This window comes from Nipponia nippon, unplaced genomic scaffold (genome assembly GCF_047370975.1).
Source record: "Nipponia nippon isolate SJK-2023a ecotype South Korea unplaced genomic scaffold, ASM4737097v1 scaffold_5, whole genome shotgun sequence".
NCBI classification, from domain to species: Eukaryota; Metazoa; Chordata; class Aves; order Pelecaniformes; family Threskiornithidae; genus Nipponia; species Nipponia nippon.
The window spans coordinates 49152899-49171570 of record NW_028262369.1 but is presented as its reverse complement, the minus strand read 5'-3'; the positions used below and the strand labels follow the sequence as shown (position 1 = coordinate 49171570).

General features: G+C 56.4%; 2 protein-coding genes across 4 annotated transcripts; one reads left to right on the top strand and one right to left on the bottom strand.

Annotated features, from left to right (window-relative positions):
• Positions 1 to 773: 773 nt before the first annotated feature.
• MYOC (myocilin) lies at positions 774 to 4222 on the bottom strand. Of its 2 annotated transcripts, XM_087734485.1 has the most exons (3): positions 3375 to 4218; positions 2803 to 2922; positions 774 to 2669 (listed from the first exon to the last, which is right to left on the bottom strand). In XM_087734485.1, exons 1-3 carry the CDS (start codon positions 3871 to 3873, stop codon positions 1885 to 1887), a joined length of 1404 nt encoding a protein of 467 aa, XP_087590611.1. In that variant the 5' UTR covers positions 3874 to 4218; the 3' UTR covers positions 774 to 1884. The 2 variants fall into 2 exon arrangements, with proteins under 2 accessions (XP_087590611.1, XP_087590612.1); XM_087734486.1 differs by lacking the exon at positions 2803 to 2922 and having other exon boundaries at positions 3375 to 4222.
• Positions 4223 to 4284: 62 nt separating this feature from the next.
• Positions 4285 to 17065, top strand: VAMP4 (vesicle associated membrane protein 4). 2 transcript variants are annotated; one of them, XM_087731440.1, is made up of 8 exons: positions 4285 to 4407; positions 4755 to 4866; positions 6746 to 6792; positions 7153 to 7203; positions 14344 to 14444; positions 15008 to 15087; positions 15273 to 15324; positions 16387 to 17065. In XM_087731440.1, the coding sequence occupies exons 2-8, from the start codon at positions 4801 to 4803 to the stop codon at positions 16413 to 16415; spliced, it is 426 nt and encodes a 141-aa protein (XP_087587566.1). In that variant the 5' UTR covers positions 4285 to 4407; positions 4755 to 4800; the 3' UTR covers positions 16416 to 17065. The 2 variants fall into 2 exon arrangements, with proteins under 2 accessions (XP_087587566.1, XP_087587567.1); XM_087731441.1 differs by lacking the exon at positions 4285 to 4407 and having other exon boundaries at positions 4415 to 4866.
• Positions 17066 to 18672: the final 1607 nt, after the last annotated feature.

Here is an 18672-nt window from a genome sequence, read left to right as displayed (position 1 = left end):
TGGCTCTGCTCACTGAGAAGCCTTCGGTGCTGCTGCTCCCCGGAGGCCTCTGCACAAGCCCTCGCTTCCGTGCTGGGGCTCGACCTGCGCCTCCAGGGAGCTGCGGGGCAAAGGGAGGCTCCAGCCTCGCCTCCCGCCCTGTTTTGGGACAGAAATGCCATTCTCCCACCCTCAGCAGCAGGTTTTCTGTGCATCGGGTGGGTGGCTGCCCCTGGCTGGGTTGGGTCAGTGCTGCGCAGGCAGGGGCTGCCGGCTGCCTGCCTCCCTCTTCCCAGCCCCAGCGGGTACATGACAGCCCCTGTCTCCTCCTGGGTGACCCCCATAGGTGCCTTCATTCCCCAGCTTTGCTGCCCTGGATCTTGCCCTGGCGTTTGCCTTGTTTCTCTGCAGCAGGGCCCAGACAACCGCCCGTCCCGGGTGGGTTTTTGCAGCAGGACAGAAGGACGCTGCGGGGGCCAAGGCTGCTCCCTGAGGCAGGACTACACACCCGTGGTTTCTGAGGCCCAGAGAGCCTGTAACACACCACTGGTTTCTTGCAGCAGCTGTGGCTGGTCACAGCGGGTGCCCTCTCCCTGCGCTGGGACCAGGGTGCCCAGCTCAGCGCAGACCCGCCTGCTCCTCCTCCTGCAGCGCCCAGCTGGCCGAGGCTCCGGGACCCCCATCGGGAGGGGGGGAAGGCGGCACCTTGGGGCACAGCTTGCGGCACCCCGCGAGGACCAGCCCACCAAACCCCCAGGAAAACCCGGGCTTGGAAAGACGAGGTGCACGGCAGCGGCGGTCGGCAATGTTTATTACGCCAGGACCCTGTGCATCCCCCGGGGGATGCGGCTGCTGCTGCCCCGTCTGCCAGGGAGGGGTCGAGGGGAAGAAAAAGCCTCCTACAAACTTTCTACAATAAATAGTTAAAACAGCGTGTTTTGGCCTGGCCTGGGGAGCGCTGCCGGCCAGGCGGGGCCGTAGCTGCCGTGTCGCATCAGTGGCCGGGCATGGCTGTAAAGCCGAAGCGCGCGGCCGAGGGGCTGAGCGTGCCAAGGGGCCGCTCGGCTGCAGGATGCTCTGCCAGCACTCCTCACCACTGCTCTCTTGGCTGCTTCTTTTTTCCCCCAATAAAATAAGGCTTGTGCAATGAGCGTCCATATTCGCTGCTGCTTTTGATCCCGCTGGATGATTTTTTGGAGGCGGCTGAGCTCCGGGATGCCCCCAGGCACTGGCAGCATGGGATGCATGGGGAGCTCGGCTCTGCGGGCCTGCTGTTGGTGGGCGAACACCGCTCTCCTCAGCGAGGCTGGGGGAGGCCTCACTGGAACTGCTGCTGCTGGGGCGGTCTGGGGGGCAGCAGCGGTGCTCATGCTCAGCTGGAGCCTGGAAACACAAACCCCAGCCCTGCAGAGGGGATGGCTGCTTGCAACCAGGGAAAGCATTTATTTTTAGGTGGGACCCTCCCGAGCAGCCTCTCCCCACCTCCACCGCCTGCCCTGCCCAGCCTTCGCTGTGCCTGAGCCCTCCCTGCTCCGCGTTTGGGGTGGCTGGGCTGGGAGCTCCTGGAAGGTGCTGCAGCAGCTCAGGGCTGGTTACCACTGCAGCCCATCCAACAACACCTGCAGAGGCCAGGGAGAGGCGTTTCGCTGGCTCTACCAGGCTCCAGAGAAACACTTAATTTCCCTCCGCTGCACTCAAGCATGACGGGATGTTGCCAGAGGTGCCAGCGGGGACGTTTGTAGCCCCATCGCAGCACGGCTGGTCAGCGTGCGGCCCCCCACCATCGCCTGGAGCCGTCTGAGCCGACGCTCCTGGCTGCGCCGGGGGGGAGCTGGGGAGCAAAGCAGGGTGCTGAGGCGTGCACAGGGTTTGCGGGGGCTGAGCCAGCGCGTCCCCAGTCCCAGCTCACGGCCGGGAGAGGCGGACGGGGTAAGTGACCATGTTGAAGCTGTCCCAGGCGAAGAGCTGCCGCTCGGCGGGGTTGTAGTCCACCATGCTGAGGTAGCGGAAGCGGTTCTCGAAGGGGATGCTGAGGGCCCGCCTGGTGCCGGAGGCTGTGTCGTAGGCGAAGTTGATGGTGGCGTTGGGTGCCGAGTAGCTGCTGACGGTGTAGAGGGTGCCGCAGATGACGAAGGAGTTGGCCACCCCTCGCTTGCGGATGTTGGTCTCCCAGGTCCGCTGGATCTCCAGCGTCTCAGGGTCCAGCTTGGAGAGGACAATGGCACCCCTGGCCTTCTCGGTGCTGTAGATCACCCAGAGCCCCGTCTCGTCCACCGCCAGGTCGATGTCGGTGTAGCCCCCCCAGGAGTACGGGTACTGCCCGTGGTAGCCAGCGCCAGGGATCTCCTTCTCAGCCGTGATGGCCTCTCCCCGCAGGTCGTAGCGGGCCACGGCGGGGGAGCGGCGGGGCTGGAAGAAGAGCCCGCCGCGGTAGACGACGGCCCCCGTGCTCTCCAGGGGCCGCGGCAGGATATGCACCTTGGCGGGGTAGCCCTGGGCCAGCTGCTCGGCTGCCTCGTACTGGTAGAGTTGACGGACCTCCGTGCCCACCGCATCCACGCGCCAGGTGGTCTCCCGCGTGAAGGGCGACACGGGCTCAGGGTCCTTCATCCACACGCCGTACTTGCCGGTGATGGACTCTGCCCGGCCAAAGACGACGGGCTCCCCCACCCACACCAGCTCGCCACAGCCTGCTCGGGGACAGGAGGGGAGAGAGAAAGGGGTTATTGCTCAGAGGCGGCCCCCAGTGAGCCCTTTGGGAGGGCCAAGCGGTATCTGTGAGCAGCAGAGCATGGGGCTGGCCAGCCATGCCGGTGGCAGTACCAGAGTCCTCGCTTCCCGGACGGCCGAGCGCGGTCTCCTCCAGCAGCCGGGATGCGGGAACCTCCGTCCTCTCCGACTGCAGCTCCTGGTAGGCGAGGGGCTGCGGGTCCCAGCGGGGGGCTGTGGCGGGGCCAGGCGCAGGGTGAGCAGGGGCCAAGCCAGCCCCCCCTCACCGCCACACCTGCCCTCGCTGCTCTCGGGGGGCTCCACACCAGACCGTTGCCCCCCAAAACGCCAATGCCTCGATCGGGAGTCCAGTGCCCCCTCCCACTGCAGCGGGGGACATCTGTGACCCGCTGATGGGGACCCTGCTCTGCAGCTGCCGATGCCCCCCAGGTGCAGGGTTTAGCGCTCCTCGGGGGAAACTCCTAACCCCCCGGCTTAGCGCGGTCCCCCTCTGCTGCGGGGCGGGCGATGGGATGAGGAGGGCTCCGGCTGCAGCCCTGCTTTAGGGACGGGGAGGGGGTTCGGGGCAACGGGCTGCGACTGCCTGGTAGGGCTGAGCCCACCAGGCTCCCCAGGAGCGGGGGCGGCGGCGGGGACGCCGAGGGGTCCCGGGCCCCGGCACTCACCTTTGCCGGGGGCACGCAGGGCGTCGCGGCCGGGCCCCTCTCCGCCGGAGGGGCAGCGGGTGGCCCGCAGCCGGCTGAGCTCCTGGGCGCTGCTCTCCAGCCGCCTTCCCAGCTCCTCTTTCTCCCGCTCCAGCCGCCCCTTCTCCTCCTCCAGCCGCGCCTTGGCCCGCAGCAGCTCGCCGTAGGCGGCCTCCAGCCGAGCGGCCGGGGCCGGCGCCTGGGGGTCCCGCACCGCCCCCGCCTCGGCTCCTCGCGGCCCCGAGCCCCCCGCGCCCCGCTCCCGGCTCTCCAGCCGGCTCAGGCGGGCGGCCAGGGCGGCCAGCTCGGCCCGCAGCTCCGGCACGCCGCCGGCGTCGGGGCAGGCGGCCTCGACGGGGCTGGCCACCGTGAAGGAGTAGGTGCAGCGGCCGGCGCTGTCGTCGGCCCGCCGGAGAGAGGCCGCCTCGCCGCGGCAGCCCAGGGCCAGGCCCCCCCAGAGCAGCAGCCAGGCCCCCAGCATGGCTCCCGGCCCTCGCCGCCTCCGCTCCGCCGCACGCCGGGCGCTGCCGACCGCATTTATAGGGCGGGAGGGCGGCGGGGAGAGGGTCGGGGCGGCGGCGGGGGGCGGGCGAGCCGGAACCTTCCAGATGCCTGCGGCGGCGGCTGTCGCCCGGCGGCGGCGGGCGCTCCCCCCGCGGCTTCCCCGAGGCCGCTGGCCGGGCTCCGGCAGCCCGCGCTGGCCGCCAGCGGCTTTGCTGCCGGGGCCGCGTGCCAGGGGCGACGCCGGGGGCCGAGGCGGCCGGGCCCCCCCCGGGCGGGGCCGAGCCGGGAGCGCCGCCAGCCCCCGGGCCCCCGAGCCCCCGAGCCACCCCGCTCCCGGCCCGGCCGCCCCCGCCGCCCCGGCCCGGGCCCGCCCCTTCCCCGCCCTCGGCCCGCCCCGGCATCGGTAGCTCGGCGCTCGGCGCGGCGGGCGGAGCGCCGAGGCGGTCGATGGGACAGCTGACTCGCCGGCGCACCGGCCATTTCCCGCCGGCCCGGCCCGGAGCGGAGCCCGGTGAGCGGGGCGGGGGGGGGGGGGCGGGGTGCCTCTGTCTGGGCACCGGCTCTGCTCGCCGGCGGCCCCCGGGGCACCGCAGGGCCGGACTGGAACGGCGGGGCTGGGCGAAAGCGCGGGTCCCGATCACCGGCTGCCCTTGCGTCCCCCTTCCCCCGGGGCCACCGCATCCCCCCGACCCGGGGCCGCCTCGTCCTTCCCCCTCTCCCCCCACCCCTCCGGGCCCACCGGTGCGGGGGCTCCCCGCCACCCGCCTTCCCGGGCCCCGGCGAGGGGCGGCCGGGGGAGGCGCGGTCGGGGCGGCGGGCAGCGGGGTGAGGCGGCCCCTCCCTGCGCCTCCCCTCCAGGCTTCTCCTCCCGGGCGCGGAGCCGCCTCTCCCGCGGGCAGAGACCATGCCTCCGAAATTCAAGCGGCACCTGAACGACGACGAGGTGACGGGCTCGGTGAAGAGCGAGCGGGTGAGTGCTGGGGGGGGGGGGGGGCGGCCTCTCCCTCCGGTGCCGGTGGCCGTAACGGTGCCGTAGCGGGCTCTTACGGCGCCGGGGTGCTGTGCCGGTAGCCACCGGGCCGGTGCGAGGTAAGTTACGGCTCCCTTTGCCGAAGGGACTCGTGCCGCCACGGCCTTCAGCCACGGGGGCCAGAGCCGTGTCGCTGCTGATAGCCACGTTTAGCTAGCGAGGGAACCGTCAGTGCAGCAAACCTGATCTGTGTATTTTAAAGCAAACCCCGTTAGGGGATGCGGCTGTCTGGAGAACCCGTTCCAGTTCCTTTAGGCTGCGTCTATGGCCGTGAGGCCACAGTGTGCTCCAGCCTCCTGCCTCTCCGCAGAGCTTGGCCTGGGCACGTCGCGGCTCTCCTCCCCACGTAGCTGGCTGAAGGACTTGTGTGAAGTTACCCTGTGCTTTACAGCTGAATTTTTCTCCTGTCACCAAGGTCCCCTGATGTTTCAGGCTTCGAATACGGGTCAAAGTACTGTAGTTGCCTCTTTTAGACAAAGTGGATTTATCGTGATGTGTTTGTCCTGGGGTCATACTGTGCTAAAACTGAGTTTAGACTGTAGTCTAAAATGTTGCTGCAGCTCACGATAGCTGTCAGCGAGATGAGGACCCCGTGTTGCCAAGAGCGGTTCGCTCATCCCTTGAGGGAGGCGATGGCTGAAACTATTGCGTGGTCTCGCGGGTTGCTTAAGTCGATTGAGCAAATGTGACAAGGATGGAAATGCAGGTAAGCTTCAAAATAAGAGCACTGCGCTTGCAGGTGGGAGCCCAAATTTATGCACAGGAGAAGCAGCAGCAGTTGGTACTGTAGGGGCCATCTGATGTGTTCACTGGCCCACATGTTTAGCGTGCCATTTCTCCCTCTTGATTATTTTTGATCTTAAGTGTATGTTACTGGGAGCCCTCGGCGGAAAATCCATGCTGCCTTGATACGAGAAATGAACTCTAGTAACGTCTTTGTCCTAAACTTTCAGGCTTAAGTGGGATTGTGGGCTCTTAAAAATCAGCCTTTGGATCGTCTGATGGGGTGTAGCAGAGCAGCAAATCCGAGCCCAGGAGGAGCCATTTGGTGTGAAGCAGAGGAGCTACCAGACCGCACTGCTTTCCAGCCCGGCCGTAGCCTTTGCCTTAGTTGGGGGTTTGGAGGGGCCGACCCCCCTGGACGTGCCGTGCAGTCATCCTTTTTACAGCTGCTGCCATCAGATGGCTGGAGAAACCACGTCCTCCAAACTGGGAGTGGATCTGACTTCCCACGTGGATGGGATACCCCAGGGTGGCTGTAGGCGATGCTGACATTTTTTTGAGCAGCTGCCATTGACTGAGTGCAGCGCTGGGGATCGTCCCTTGAGCAGAGAGAGCCTTCCTTCCACAGCTGGCCTGCGCAGGGGCTCTCCCTGCTGCTTTCCAAGGCAGGGCTCAACATGCTGACGCACTGGTTGCTTCTGCGTCGCAGGGAGTTGTACTGATCCCTAGAACTGGGAGCTGAACCTGTGCAGGCAACTGACCATTGATGCAAATGTAGTTTGGCTCAGTGGCAGAGGTGCGAGTTGTCCCAAGTCAGAGCTGCAGAGCTATGCATTGGTCTGTGCTGTACAGAGCTAGCAAACACTGCCGAGGTGATAACAGCGGCACAGAGACGTCCAGCTCGGCCCCCTCTCACAAGCAGAGAGAAACAGCGCAACTCCAGACACCTAAAAAGTACCATTGACGCTCTACAAAGGAGGGCTCGCGCATAACCTGCAGTCGGAGGATGCTGACTGCATCCTAAGGTCTGGAACTGTGTGTGTGAAATGGGGGTTGCTTATTGATGAGGTGGTTTGGTTTTTTTCTGTGTTTGCAGAGGAACCTGTTGGAGGAAGATTCAGATGAAGAGGAAGACTTTTTCTTGTGAGTTTCTAAACGGCTGCTGTAGGGAATGTGATGTCTTAGCTGCCTACATCTCCAAGACTGGAGGTGTTGAATACCAAAAGCTGCTCCCTGCCACATAGGTGGGGGCTTGGGAATCAAAACTTTTGATTCCTTTGAGATGGTCTCCTGGAGCCATGGCATCGAGCATGAATTGAGACTTAATAGGTGTGACCTGTATAAGAGTGGGGTGCCCACATATCCTAAGACATGGGAGGGGCTGATGGGAGGCATGAGAACAGTCCTCCATCCACAAGGCTCTGGTTCTGTCTTTGAGTCTTTGGTTTAGATACATGTTTTCATTGCATCTTCCATCCTGATTGCTCTCTTTTCTGCCTGCAGGAGAGGGCCTTCTGGACCAAGATTTGGACCCAGGAATGACAAGATCAGGCAGTAAGTTGTTCTTCCTCAGTGTCGCACGGATAATATTTTATTTTGGCACTGTGAGCTCCTGCTGCTGTCTTACTGGAGTAGTTCTGTGTAGTTCTGAATATGAACATGGCTTGTGCTTTCTGTCTTCTAATTGACGTTTCCTACCCTACGGGTCCACAGCTAAGGGAAATTTCAAATTTGATTCACACTATCAAGAAATTGTGCATTGACAGAGGCGAAGGGATAGGATTGTATCACAGTAGCTTAGTGGAGTTTCTAAAGCCCTTGCTGTATTCCGGTGATGCCCTGCTCCATGCTTTTATGAGGCTCTTTTTCTAGAGCATTAACCCTGAATTTTAACCTTCGCTAGCACCTTTTTTTATTGTTTCATTGCTTTTTTCTTCATCCTGTAACTTGCTCCTCAATGTTTCAAGAAAGCAAGTGGTCAGGAGCACGCCAGGACCATGTTTTTTGGGCAGCGGCTAGTCCTCTGGCCTCTTCTTCTCCAGATAAAAACCTGATACAGGTGACCTGGAGATGAGCAGTGACTCAGTGGGTCAAAGCAGCTGGACAAACAGGAAGCCATTACAGGTGGAGGAGGATTATTGACTGTATTAGAGCAAGAAGGAAGGGGTGAATGCTCTGGATCCTTCTCCCATTGAGTCATTTCCTGCACGATGCTTGTTCTGGGCTCCAGTTTGTCCTGCCCTTTCCTATGAGGGATGCAATGGTGGTACTTAATGGAAAGTGGCAGGGGGGAGGATATTCACAGACCCCTGGTTTGTGTTGCACTGTTTCCTTTGCTGACCTCCATGGAGCCAGAACAGAGATCTGTGCGGGGACTGATGACCGGGCGTTATTCAGACTGGGTTGTCTTGTGTGCACCCTGAGCGTTGCCGTTCGTTACGGACTTTTTTCATGCCGGGAAGAAGCCAGTGCAGCTCTGAGATGACTCATTGCCAACATCAGCATTAGGCAGCGCTTGCTTGTGTGCCTGCTTGCCACGTTACCTTGAGGGGCGAAGTGCACTTGAGTTACACAAGAGGCAGCAGGTCGGTCACTGCGCCCTGAGTTTTCAGGGGATCTCTGCTCCCTCCAGGGTGTGAGGACGCTGTTGGTAGAGGCGCACTGGTCCTTAGAGTAAGCCAGTGTGGATAAAGCCTCCCTTCTAGGGCAGGGCCAGGCTGATCTAGAGTGAGTGAGAAGGATGAGCATTGGTTTTATGAGTGGGATCCTGCCCCCATAAAAAGGTGGAGAGGGGAGCACATCTACCCCTTCATCCTCCTCTGCTGGAAAGGAATTACAGAGTGTCTTCTGCCTTCCCTGCGTGGCGGGGAGAAAACGGGAGCTCTTCTCTCCCTACTGTCTTGGACAGGCAGGAGGGAGCAAGGGCTTAGGTAGAGGATACCACCGCAGCTGTGAAGGGGAAGAAAAATGAAAGAAGAATTCACCCAGGAGCTGGTGGGTTCATAGGTGTGATGTGACTAATGCCCAACACACATGAGGCTTGCGCATTGCCAGAGATTGCCTGTCTAGTGGACCTGGTATGGAATATGTCCCTTGGGGTGGTAAGTGGCTACACCTATCTAGTACCTACAGCATCTATTATAAAATAGTATCTATTTTCCGCTCTCATCAATGTTGATTGCTTTGTTTAATAAGCACTTCCAGGGTGCAGTTGTCACTTTTTTGTCGTGGAGCTTATTATTAAGTTTCTGATCAGACCAGCCCTTGTGCTGGATGGATTGATGCCTGGTCTCGTAATGATGCAGTCTGTTCTTGTTTCAACAGAGGAGGAAAAAGAGGGTTGGGTTGCTGCTGAAACACTGTAAGGAAAAGACATTTTAAGGAGGAATTTGAGCATTTGGACAGCTGAGGCGTAACTGGGCAAAGCTAGAGAGACTGTAGCTGTACGGGGCTGGAGGAACGAGGTGTGAAGATAGGCGTAGAAGGAAACTGGATGGAGGATTGGGTAGAGGAAAAAGTGATGGGATCATGGGAGCAAAGATGAGGAACATGTTGAATGTGAGGGGCAAGACTGGAAACTTTTCCTAGTTGTCCTTGGCCACGAAGGGGCTTGGGTCAGGGTGGAGATTTTGGCAGCAGAGACCCTCAAGGCTGGGTCAGCTGAAGAAAGAGATGGTAGGGAACACTGCAAACCTCGTAGGGGAGAGAGATGAGTTAGAGCCAGCAATAGTGGCAGGAGAAAGTGTCACAGTGCCCTCAGTGCTGTGTTTTGTCCTGATGTATCTGGAAGTTCAGGCTCTGTTGTCCGAACAGCTGCTTGGCTGGGGTGGACTCTTCCCCCGTAATTAAGTGGCCACATGGGGTCTCTTAGGCTCCCTCTGAGACGTCCCCGTCCCTGGGGTGGGCTGGAGCTGAAAGGTAGCTTTTAACAAGCTTTTCCCCAAAGTTACAAAGAACAGGTAAGAGAGCACTGCCTTTGCTTCCAGGCTTTGTGAGAAGTCCTGAATGCGCGCCGAGAGAGCTCTTAGTGCCTTTACGGTGGAAGGTGAGACGTTCATCTTCTGCCTGGGTTTCTTTTATGTAGAACAGGAGCCTGTCATCACAGGTCATCTTTTCAAAAACATTACCAAAATCCCCCCCTTTTCTGTGCTGCTTGACTTCCTTCACTGCTGATGTTTCTGCTTTCAGAGGACTGTGCTGCTGGATTCAGGTTCCTGCTTGTGCTGGTGATGAGGCTCAGCATACTGTTGTGGTTCCCTGGGAGCCAAGTTTTGGTCCCTTGTGGTTCCTCTGTTGCACTGCCGGGGGTAGCCAGCATCCTCGGCCCCAGGGCTTGGCCCCAGTGGCTCTGTCTGGCTGCAAGCCCCAAATTATGTCCCGAGGAGGGGGAGCGTTTGGGGAATGGTTTGAAGGCAAGAGTTGACAGCAGCTTCCCAGAGCCTGGCTGCTCGTTGCAGGTGGCTGGACGTGCAGTGGACCCCACCCGTATTCCAGGCTTTCATTTGGAGGTGATACCAAGACCATATCATCAGGCATCGTTGTTGGGTATAATCCTTTCAAGGACTGAAAGGCTTCAGGGCACAGCATAGACTGCTGTCTTCCTCGCTGTTGTGATGGAACAGCAGCTTAGGGATTTGTGGCACGGTTCAGCGCTGATACCCCGTTGCTGAGTACAGCAGAGCTGTCTGCCGGGCAGCCCCTCTGCAGAGCGCCGTGCCTCGGGGAGCGCTGCGCTGTGCTGGCCTCCTGCCTCCTGTCCATCTGGCTTGGCTCTCCATCCTGTTCCCTCTTCCCTGGGTTATTGCCACAACGAGGGGTGTTTGGGTGTAATTTGCACCAAAATACACAGCACTATTAATATCGCTGGGGTGGAAAATAGGAGTGTGTCATGCTGGCTGTAAACAGCCGACTTGGAGACAAGAAGCAGCCTTGAGCAGCACACCCCATGGTGCGTGCACAGCCTGTTTACAATGTCTGAAGAATGCAGCACTGTTGTTAGCCCAACACCGTGACCAGCCCAAGGAGTTTTTCAGTAGCTAACCCAGTGTGGCCAAAATGGAAAGGCTTATTCCTCCCACTCTGGACCCGGCAAAGCACAAGAAATGAGGAGCCTAAACCAAACTAAGCGCTGTTGGGTGTCTTGTTGTTGCTTTGACGGTGTACACTTGCTGTCCTTGTTAAAAGCATCGTATTTTCAATAATTAGTAAGAAGGAGGGTCATGGGAGACATGTTATATGCTTTTGTCTTGCTCCCTTTCCTGGCAGGTATTTACTCTACTTTATTTCTCTTGGAAATCTGGCAGGAGTGAAGCACATGAAATGTATGTGTCAAAAGCCAATAGCTCCCTAACAGGAAATATGCTTCGTATTAGAGGATTCATTCTCTCATGCCAAATAAAACAAGAAAATATTTTCTTCTTGATGCGACTTGAGTTTCCAACGTCAAGCACGCCAAACTAGTGGGAATTATTGAATTTGCTCTGAAACTGCAGGGCTAATGCATAGGCTGGGCATCTTTCAGCCCGCTCTTGGAGAGGCATCTCTTGCAGCAGTGATGGGTGGGAGAGAGCAGAAAGCAAGGACTGCCTTAAGGTCTGGTTCAGGCACTGTGTGGAGATCAAAGTTGCATTCCCTGGCTCTGTCTCTTCCTTCCTGGTTTTTTTTTTTTTCCAGGGTTCTCTTTTACATCAGATACCAAAAGGTATTGGGCTGCTCAAATGTGCCTGTGTTCCATGGGAGTTAAACACCTTAACATTTGCGAGAGTTTAAGCCTTGATTTCTCTGTGCCTCGTTTTCCCAACTGTGAAATGTTTTGTTCTCCTGGGGATGGCTAACAGCATGCCCAGGCTACGGCCAGGTAGGAAAGGCATGCAGCGTTTCGCCAGCAGCTCAGGTGAAAAGAGGTGGGATGCTGAGATGCAACTTGGGCAGTGGGGGTCTGTGCTCCACAGGTGTCTCCCAAATGCTGGTACGCAGCAGAGCAGCTTGAAGTTACATACCTGCCCACTCTGCCTTGAATGCTTTGGGGTGTCCTGGGACTGCAGCAGCCTCTCTCCAGGCTCTGACCTGTACTGGTGGGGATACAGGTGGCATTGCGTTGCGCTGCATGTTCCTAGATGCATTGTAACCTTGCGTGCTCCTGCTTGTTAGTTGTACCAAGATGACTTGGTTACAAATCTGTTGTGGGAGGAAATCTCTTTATTTTGAAGCCAGTAAATTATTTCAGAAACATTTACGTACTGCAAATGTAGTGTTCTGCCTCTGAAAGTGATGTTTAAGGCCTTAGAGTTTTTGCCAAGTTGGCTCATCTGGGATAGCAGATGTTTCTGCTTCTCCTCTCTCACCGCAAGCTATAGCAGCGTTGCTGGCAGCTCTGAGCTGGGACTTGTCTGTTGTGCCGAGGTAAGGAAACCCCCTCGCAGAGCACGCCTCCTCCTCACGTCCTCACCTGCTGCCCCAAGGAAGGGCCACGGGGCTGCCCGTGTCCTGTGTGGGGTGGACACTTTGCTCCGCAAGGTGCCACCACGTGTTTCCCAGGCAGCGTCTGCCTCCGTCCTCTGTGCCACCTTCTGTGCTTTCCCAATGGTGGCAGCTCTGCCACTCGCCTCATACCTTGTAAAACAAATGGTGGATCAAAACAGGCTCGTGGGCATGGGGCAGGTTCCTGCTGAGAGGCGTTTGAGGATTATCTATGCCTTTCCCCTCCAGATAAGAAACTCCTAGCAGGCGGCTGCTACTGCGCGGTGTAGGTGGGTGCAGAGAGATGCTGGTTCCTTTCTTGTGGTATCCTAAAAAAAGCGAGTTTTTACGTGCACTGCTGGAGTCCAGCATGTGCCATATGAGGGCTGTTGAGTCAGGAATTGGCTTCGGAGGGGTTGCCTGGCTGTTCCAGCTCTGGAAGCTGCAGTGCAGTGGTGCTACAGAGCCTGACCTGAAGTGCTAAGATATGGGAAGCCCCTTCATCTTCAAAGATCTGGAGCTCTTTCTAGAGATTTTTGGGGAGAAAAAAGCCTTTTCTTTTAATGACATTCCTTGCCCGTTTTTGGAACGATAAGGATCAAGGCATACGCTTTTCCATTGCAACCACTATTGCTTGTTGCAGCTGCTCCTCATGTGCACGTCTCAGCACTAATGTTTGCTCGGCAAGAGGCACGTAGCTGGTAGGGAGACAGGAGAAATAGGTCCATGTGAACCTATGCCTCTAATTAGAGGCATGGTGGCTAGGATGGGGCCCTGTTTCTGGTTTTGCAGCGCCCTGTTGACTGGCCTTGGACAAGCTGCTCTGGGTCTCCCTTGGCGCTGGCTTCCTGGGCCGTGGTGGAGGATGTGCTGTCCTGTCTCGCCAAGTGCTCTGAGCTTAGGTGCTGGATGGTGGCTCCCTAAGCGGTGGAGTTGGGTCTGGTGCTGCTGCTGTAAAAACTCTGATTTGGCAAATAACATCTTTGAACGTTTGCGTCTGTGAGATGGCAGTGGGGAGGAGAGGGTTTTGCATGCGTCCAAAGAGGAAGATGATGTGACTGGATAATTTGGGGAGCAGGAAAGTGTGGGTGCTAAGCAGGCGCAAATGATGAAGTGGTAGCAACCCTTCTTCCCTTTGGGGACACCGGTGGTGGACTGTTAATAGGAGGCTTGTGTTTCTGGTAACGTGGAGAGCTGCTGAAGTGGCCTATTCGTGCTGAATATTTGGGAAATGCTGGATGCATTTCGATATGTTTAAAGTGCTTAAATGTTTTTAATCAATGCAACTGAAGTCGTCAAACCTAATACTTATGCAGAGTGAGTGGCCTGGAGCTATTTCTGTTTTGTTGCCCTGTGTGTAGCGTTGTCTCCAAGACATTGCTGTTGCCACTTACTTTCTGGGAACGGTATGTCTCAAACAATGTATTGTCTCCCTAGGGCCCCAAGAAATTTCTTATTTCTATCTCCAGGAAAATAAAAGTGTATTAGCTCCAAAATACAAACCAGAATGTAGCAGTATTTTTCCACCAGGAGAATTTTTCTCTCTTACCAATGTGGCTTTTTTATGGAGTGAATAAATGCATTTATAATAACCCTGCGGGTGTGATTTAGGCTACTGTTCACTGAAGCGACTACCCACAGAGTTGCGTAACCTGTGAGAAGATGGATTATAATAACTTGGTTTAGTTCATATCAGCCATTTCTTTACTGTCCTCTTGATGCCCCTGGCAGAGTGGGTTTCATTTAGCAACTCAGTTCCTGAAGGGGGGAGTGCACCTTGCTTTGATTTCACCCCGAGTTATTTAGCAAAGATGCGGTGTGAGGTTCTATGAGATCTGGAAAGATAAGGTGCAGTTTTTATATATATTTTTTTTTCCCTTTGTGAGCTCTTCTGCAGCAGAGGTGCCCACCAACAGCAATTTGTGCCTTTTCTTACTGCATTTGTGTGTTAAAGGTGTTACGGAGGGTGCCCCACTTCTGCTGACTTCTCAGTGCTCTCTTTGAGCCCCTTGTGTTCCCTCACCCTTCCTGGGATTGCCAGTGACCCGCCCCAGGCAATGCCATGCCTCTGGCTTTCTCGGCATCCCATCAGCCTCCCTCCACTGTAGTCCCCTTTGATTTTTGTCGGTGAGCTCCTGGACCGTGTCAGCATGGGCGACTCTGAGCAAGGGCTGGTGCTGCAATGCAGCGGTGGTGCTTGCTTCTGCTCCTCACACTGCCTTTTGTCCACTCTAGTGTCCAGAACCAGGTGGACGAAGTCATCGATGTTATGCAGGAGAACATCACGAAGGTGATTGAAAGAGGCGAGCGGCTGGATGACCTGCAGGATAAATCAGGTACGATGCTAAATGCCGCTCTGCCGGCCTGTTCCCCACATCTCTTCCCATTGCTGGGCCAGGTTACCTGGTGTCAGTTCAGAAAGCGCCTAATGACAGACCTGGGAGTATTTCTGTGCCTCCTGGGAGTGGTGTTTCCCAGCCTTGGGCTGCAGATCTGACTTTCTGCTGACATTCGCCTTCACCTTCTGCTGCTCTGCGCAGAGGCATTAGTTTGGAGGCGTTTGGGTGCTGTAATCTAGTTCGTCCTTCAAGCAAAGGTAGATTGGTCTGTCTCCCAACAGCCCTGAGCGCTTCAGCTGTCTGCTCGCTTGCTGGCTTGCAGAGCAAATTCCTGTCCTCAGAGGGCAGCCAGTACAAAGGGGGCTCAGTGGGACTCGGCAGGTCTGTGTGTGCTCTAGCGAAGGGCGTCACATTGGCATCTGCTGTGGCTTTGGTGAATCACACTGTGGTTGGGTCTTTTCCCCTAATGCTGAGTTTATTGCTTAAAACTCAGCGGAGTCAGAGTGGATGCTCTGACTGTGCGCGGGCTGCTGAATCGCCTCTTTTCTTTCCTTCAATAGAAAGTTTATCAGACAATGCAACAGCTTTTAGCAACAGAGCCAAGCAGCTTCGGAGACAGATGTGGTGGCGAGGCTGCAAGGTGAGCAACAACAGAAACAGGCATGGGCGGGTTTGTGAAAGGGTCGTTACCTGCCCCCACCCTGGGAGGGGATGGAGAAGGCCTGCTTTCTAGCTGAAAAGATGCTGGAAGGCAAAGGCCTCCTTTCAGGTCGAAGCAGCTACACGTGGCACCCCGTGTAACATGCCTCTGTGCTCCCCTTGCAGATGAAGGCGATCATAGCGCTGGTGACGATCATTCTCCTGCTCGTGATCATTGGTGAGTAGCTCCAGGTCACCCCAGCCATGTCTGGCATTGAAATATTTGTGGCACTCCACACTGAGTGACACCGTGGTGCTCTTGTCCCTGAGGGAGAGCACCTGAGCCGCTCCGTCGGGCCCCACTCTGCCTTAAGCTGTCGTAAGTGGTGCCCGTAGCCCACACCACGCTGCTCTTCTGCAAGGCTTAAATGTGCACGCAGAGGAGCAGGCTCAAACCAAGTCCTACTGACTGTGGCCAAAAAAAGCCAACGTTGCCCTGCCAACGTTGTATCAATTCAGGGTTGGCACCGACTGATCCTCAGGCTGGTGGGAGTAGATGGAAGAGTTTCAGACTAGAGCAATGTCTTCCAAAGGCCTCTCCACATATATCAACTATCTTGCAATGGGCCTGCTCCCTGCAAATGCTCCTCCCCAAAGCTGCTGGGCTGCTTAATTTTCAGCAAGTAGCTGTTGCGGCTTTGCCGTTGGTCCCTTCCCCTGCCCTTCCTGGTCTCTCTGGAGCTCCCCAGAGCAGAGATGTCACCGCTTTTCCTACCAAACAGGTAATAACGACCAGAGCGTATTTCTTCCAGGCAGAAGTAGTAATTCAGCCCCCTGCCTGCAGAATGACATGCTCCAGGGATCCAAGCAGCCCAGCATGGCCAGCGCAGCTCTTCCGTGCCACAGGCTCCGGCGTGTTTTCCTCCCACTGACCATGGCCGGGGGCAGCTCTATTCTTTTTACTTCGGCAAAACCCCTGTGGCCTGTTGTCCGGCTGACACGCAGCCTGCAGCGGGAGAGGCAGAGCTGGCAGCAGGGTAGGAGCGTTGTAGAGAGAGAGACACTGATGGAAAATCCCATCTGGTTTAATTTTGGGAAGCTGGAAGGAGATGAAGGTGGCAGGAAATGTTGTCGTGTGTGTGTGCAGGCAGCAGATTGCATTAGCTTGAGCTTGGAAACACACTTTGCCTCGCAGCTGCTTGATGTTTGTCACTACAGAAACAGGGGGGATCTCTCTGGCAGGGATCGATGTTGCATGCAAAGGGGTGTGGCTGAGAGCTTGTTTCTTTGTGTTTTCCAGTACCCATAGTCCTGAAGTACCATACCTGACGGGGCAGCTGGAGGCTTCGGCGGAGCTGGCTCTGGGATAACCAAACTGCTGTGTAATTTAAGTGAGATATCTGTATATAGCTTTGAAGTTGTTTTTCTCCAAGGAGCGAGGAGGCAGCAGCAAGTAGCCAGTTCTAACAGAGCGTTTTAAGAACTGCCAAATGACCCTTTTTTTTGGTCGAGTACCTGCTCTGGCTGTCAGACTTTTTTATAACAGAAGATTCAGTTCCCAAACCGCCTGTTTTGTGGAATTCTGGGTCTCTGGTTTGGAGCTGGCTACTTGCCACTATAGTTTATCTGTATATATGGTTGAGTTGTAATAATAATAATAGTAGCATTTGAGCAGTTCCCCGCTGCGTGTTGTGGAAGGCAGAGGGGACTCTGTCCTTTCATTGGAGCAAAGGAGGGGAAAAATGTCTGAAGAGAAACATACCATTATGCTACAGGGAACTGACCCTTCTGTGGAGAACTGCAAGGGTGTTGTTTCTCTCTTGTTCAAAAAAAAAAAAGGGAGAAAAAAAGAAATAATTAGGTTTTACAATCCAGAAGACTTTCTGGTCCTGCCATGGGAATGCACAAGCTCAGTGTTTTCAGTATTGCTGCTTACAGCTGTGACTAAAGACATTCCAGTAAACCTATTTTTGACTGTACATGTGGAGTTCCTGTACGTCTTCATAGTGTTCTGGAGGATGTTCACAGCTCTCCACTGCCGGGAGTCACTAGGAAAGGGCTGTTTCAGTGTTTTCTTAACCAAAAGCAAGAAGCACTGTGTGTAAAGCCCAACTAATGCCCAATGATATAAAAGACACAGCAGGAGAATGACAGCTCTCCTGAAACCAGTCCAGGGCGAACAAGCCCATCTCGTATTCAGAGCCCTTCACCTTGATGTGGTGGTTGTGATCCCAAATGCCAGCCCCTTTTGCATTCCTGTGATCTGGCGGGGTGGGGGCTGTTCCCAGACAGATGCACTGGGGTGTAGGGGCCCCTGTGCTGGACTAAACAGGAGCTGAGCTCCTCCATCTGTGGGTGGGACTGCTGCATTTTGACTCTATCCAACCGTGGTCTCAGGTGTCGGTGGCATTTATTTTTGGGACCCTCGTTCCTTCCAGCCCTGAGCTCGGGACTAGGCTCTCCTGGTTCTCTTTTTGCTGTCTCTTATCTGATGAGAGAAGGATTGTCCTGCTTAGCGTGTGTCTGAAGTAATGTTGGAGAGGGGAAATGGTGCCCCAGAGAATTCTCAGTGCCATGTCCCAGCTTCCTCTTTTGAACCCGCCCTCAGTACCTCGTACACAGTTTCCACCTGAGTGGTGGTGCTGCTTCATGCAGAGAGGGGGATTAAAAGTGAGCACAGCAGGCTGGAGGGTTGGATGTGATTACAAGCTCTGCTTGCCCAGCTGGAATATAAATAGGGCTTTTTCCCCTCTGTGGGCCCTGGTCTCCCCAGGTGGGAACCAGAAAGCCAAGCTGGGTTTTTCCTCCTGAAGTGTAGCCTGGTTTAAGATCATGCACGCAGTGGAAAGGACAAAAATCATCCTGCCTATGCCTTTGGCTACTCTCCACCTGCAAGGGATCAAGAGGGGGGATGAAGAGGGACTGTGTCTGTCTTCAGGGGGGGCTGCAGGTCTTGCTGAGCTATCGGGTGCCTTTTCCTGCCAGCTGAAAAGTGAGTTAATGGCACTGCGAGCCTGTGTAATGGCCACGCTGTGCCTGCTCTGGTGTGCCTGTTAGGGCAGGCTTTACTCCGGCTGCTGGAGAGCCCTGCCAGTACCTCTGGCTTTCTCTCCCAGCCCCATCTTGCCTTTGCTTCTGCTGCTGCCACCCCCAGAAGGACCTTGGTGCCGCAGCAGCACATCAGGACTTCAAATCCCTGCTGGCACCAGGTCTGAGCAAGAGAAGTTAGCTGATCCAGATCCATGGAAAATGAGGTGGCAAGGTTAGTGCCCCTGAGCCTGGACCGTTTGTGTCTTGTGCCTGCTTCGGACTCATCCTTTGATACCAAAGGGACTGGACCAGGCCCACCCCGGGCAGCTGGGCACAGGCAGCAGGTTCTTGCCCTGGAAAAGCTGGCTTTCCTCGACAGTGCTGCCAGAGTGCTTTTGCAGCATTTCCCAGGAGGCTGGGGTGCAAACGGTTGTACTCGAGATGCAGGGCAGGGAAAGCTGCCGTGGCCAAAGCCTTCAGTGCACTTCCATGGGTTGCCAGGATTAGGTGTTGATCAATTTTAGGTTCAAGTCACTGAACGCTGGAGTCGTCCCGA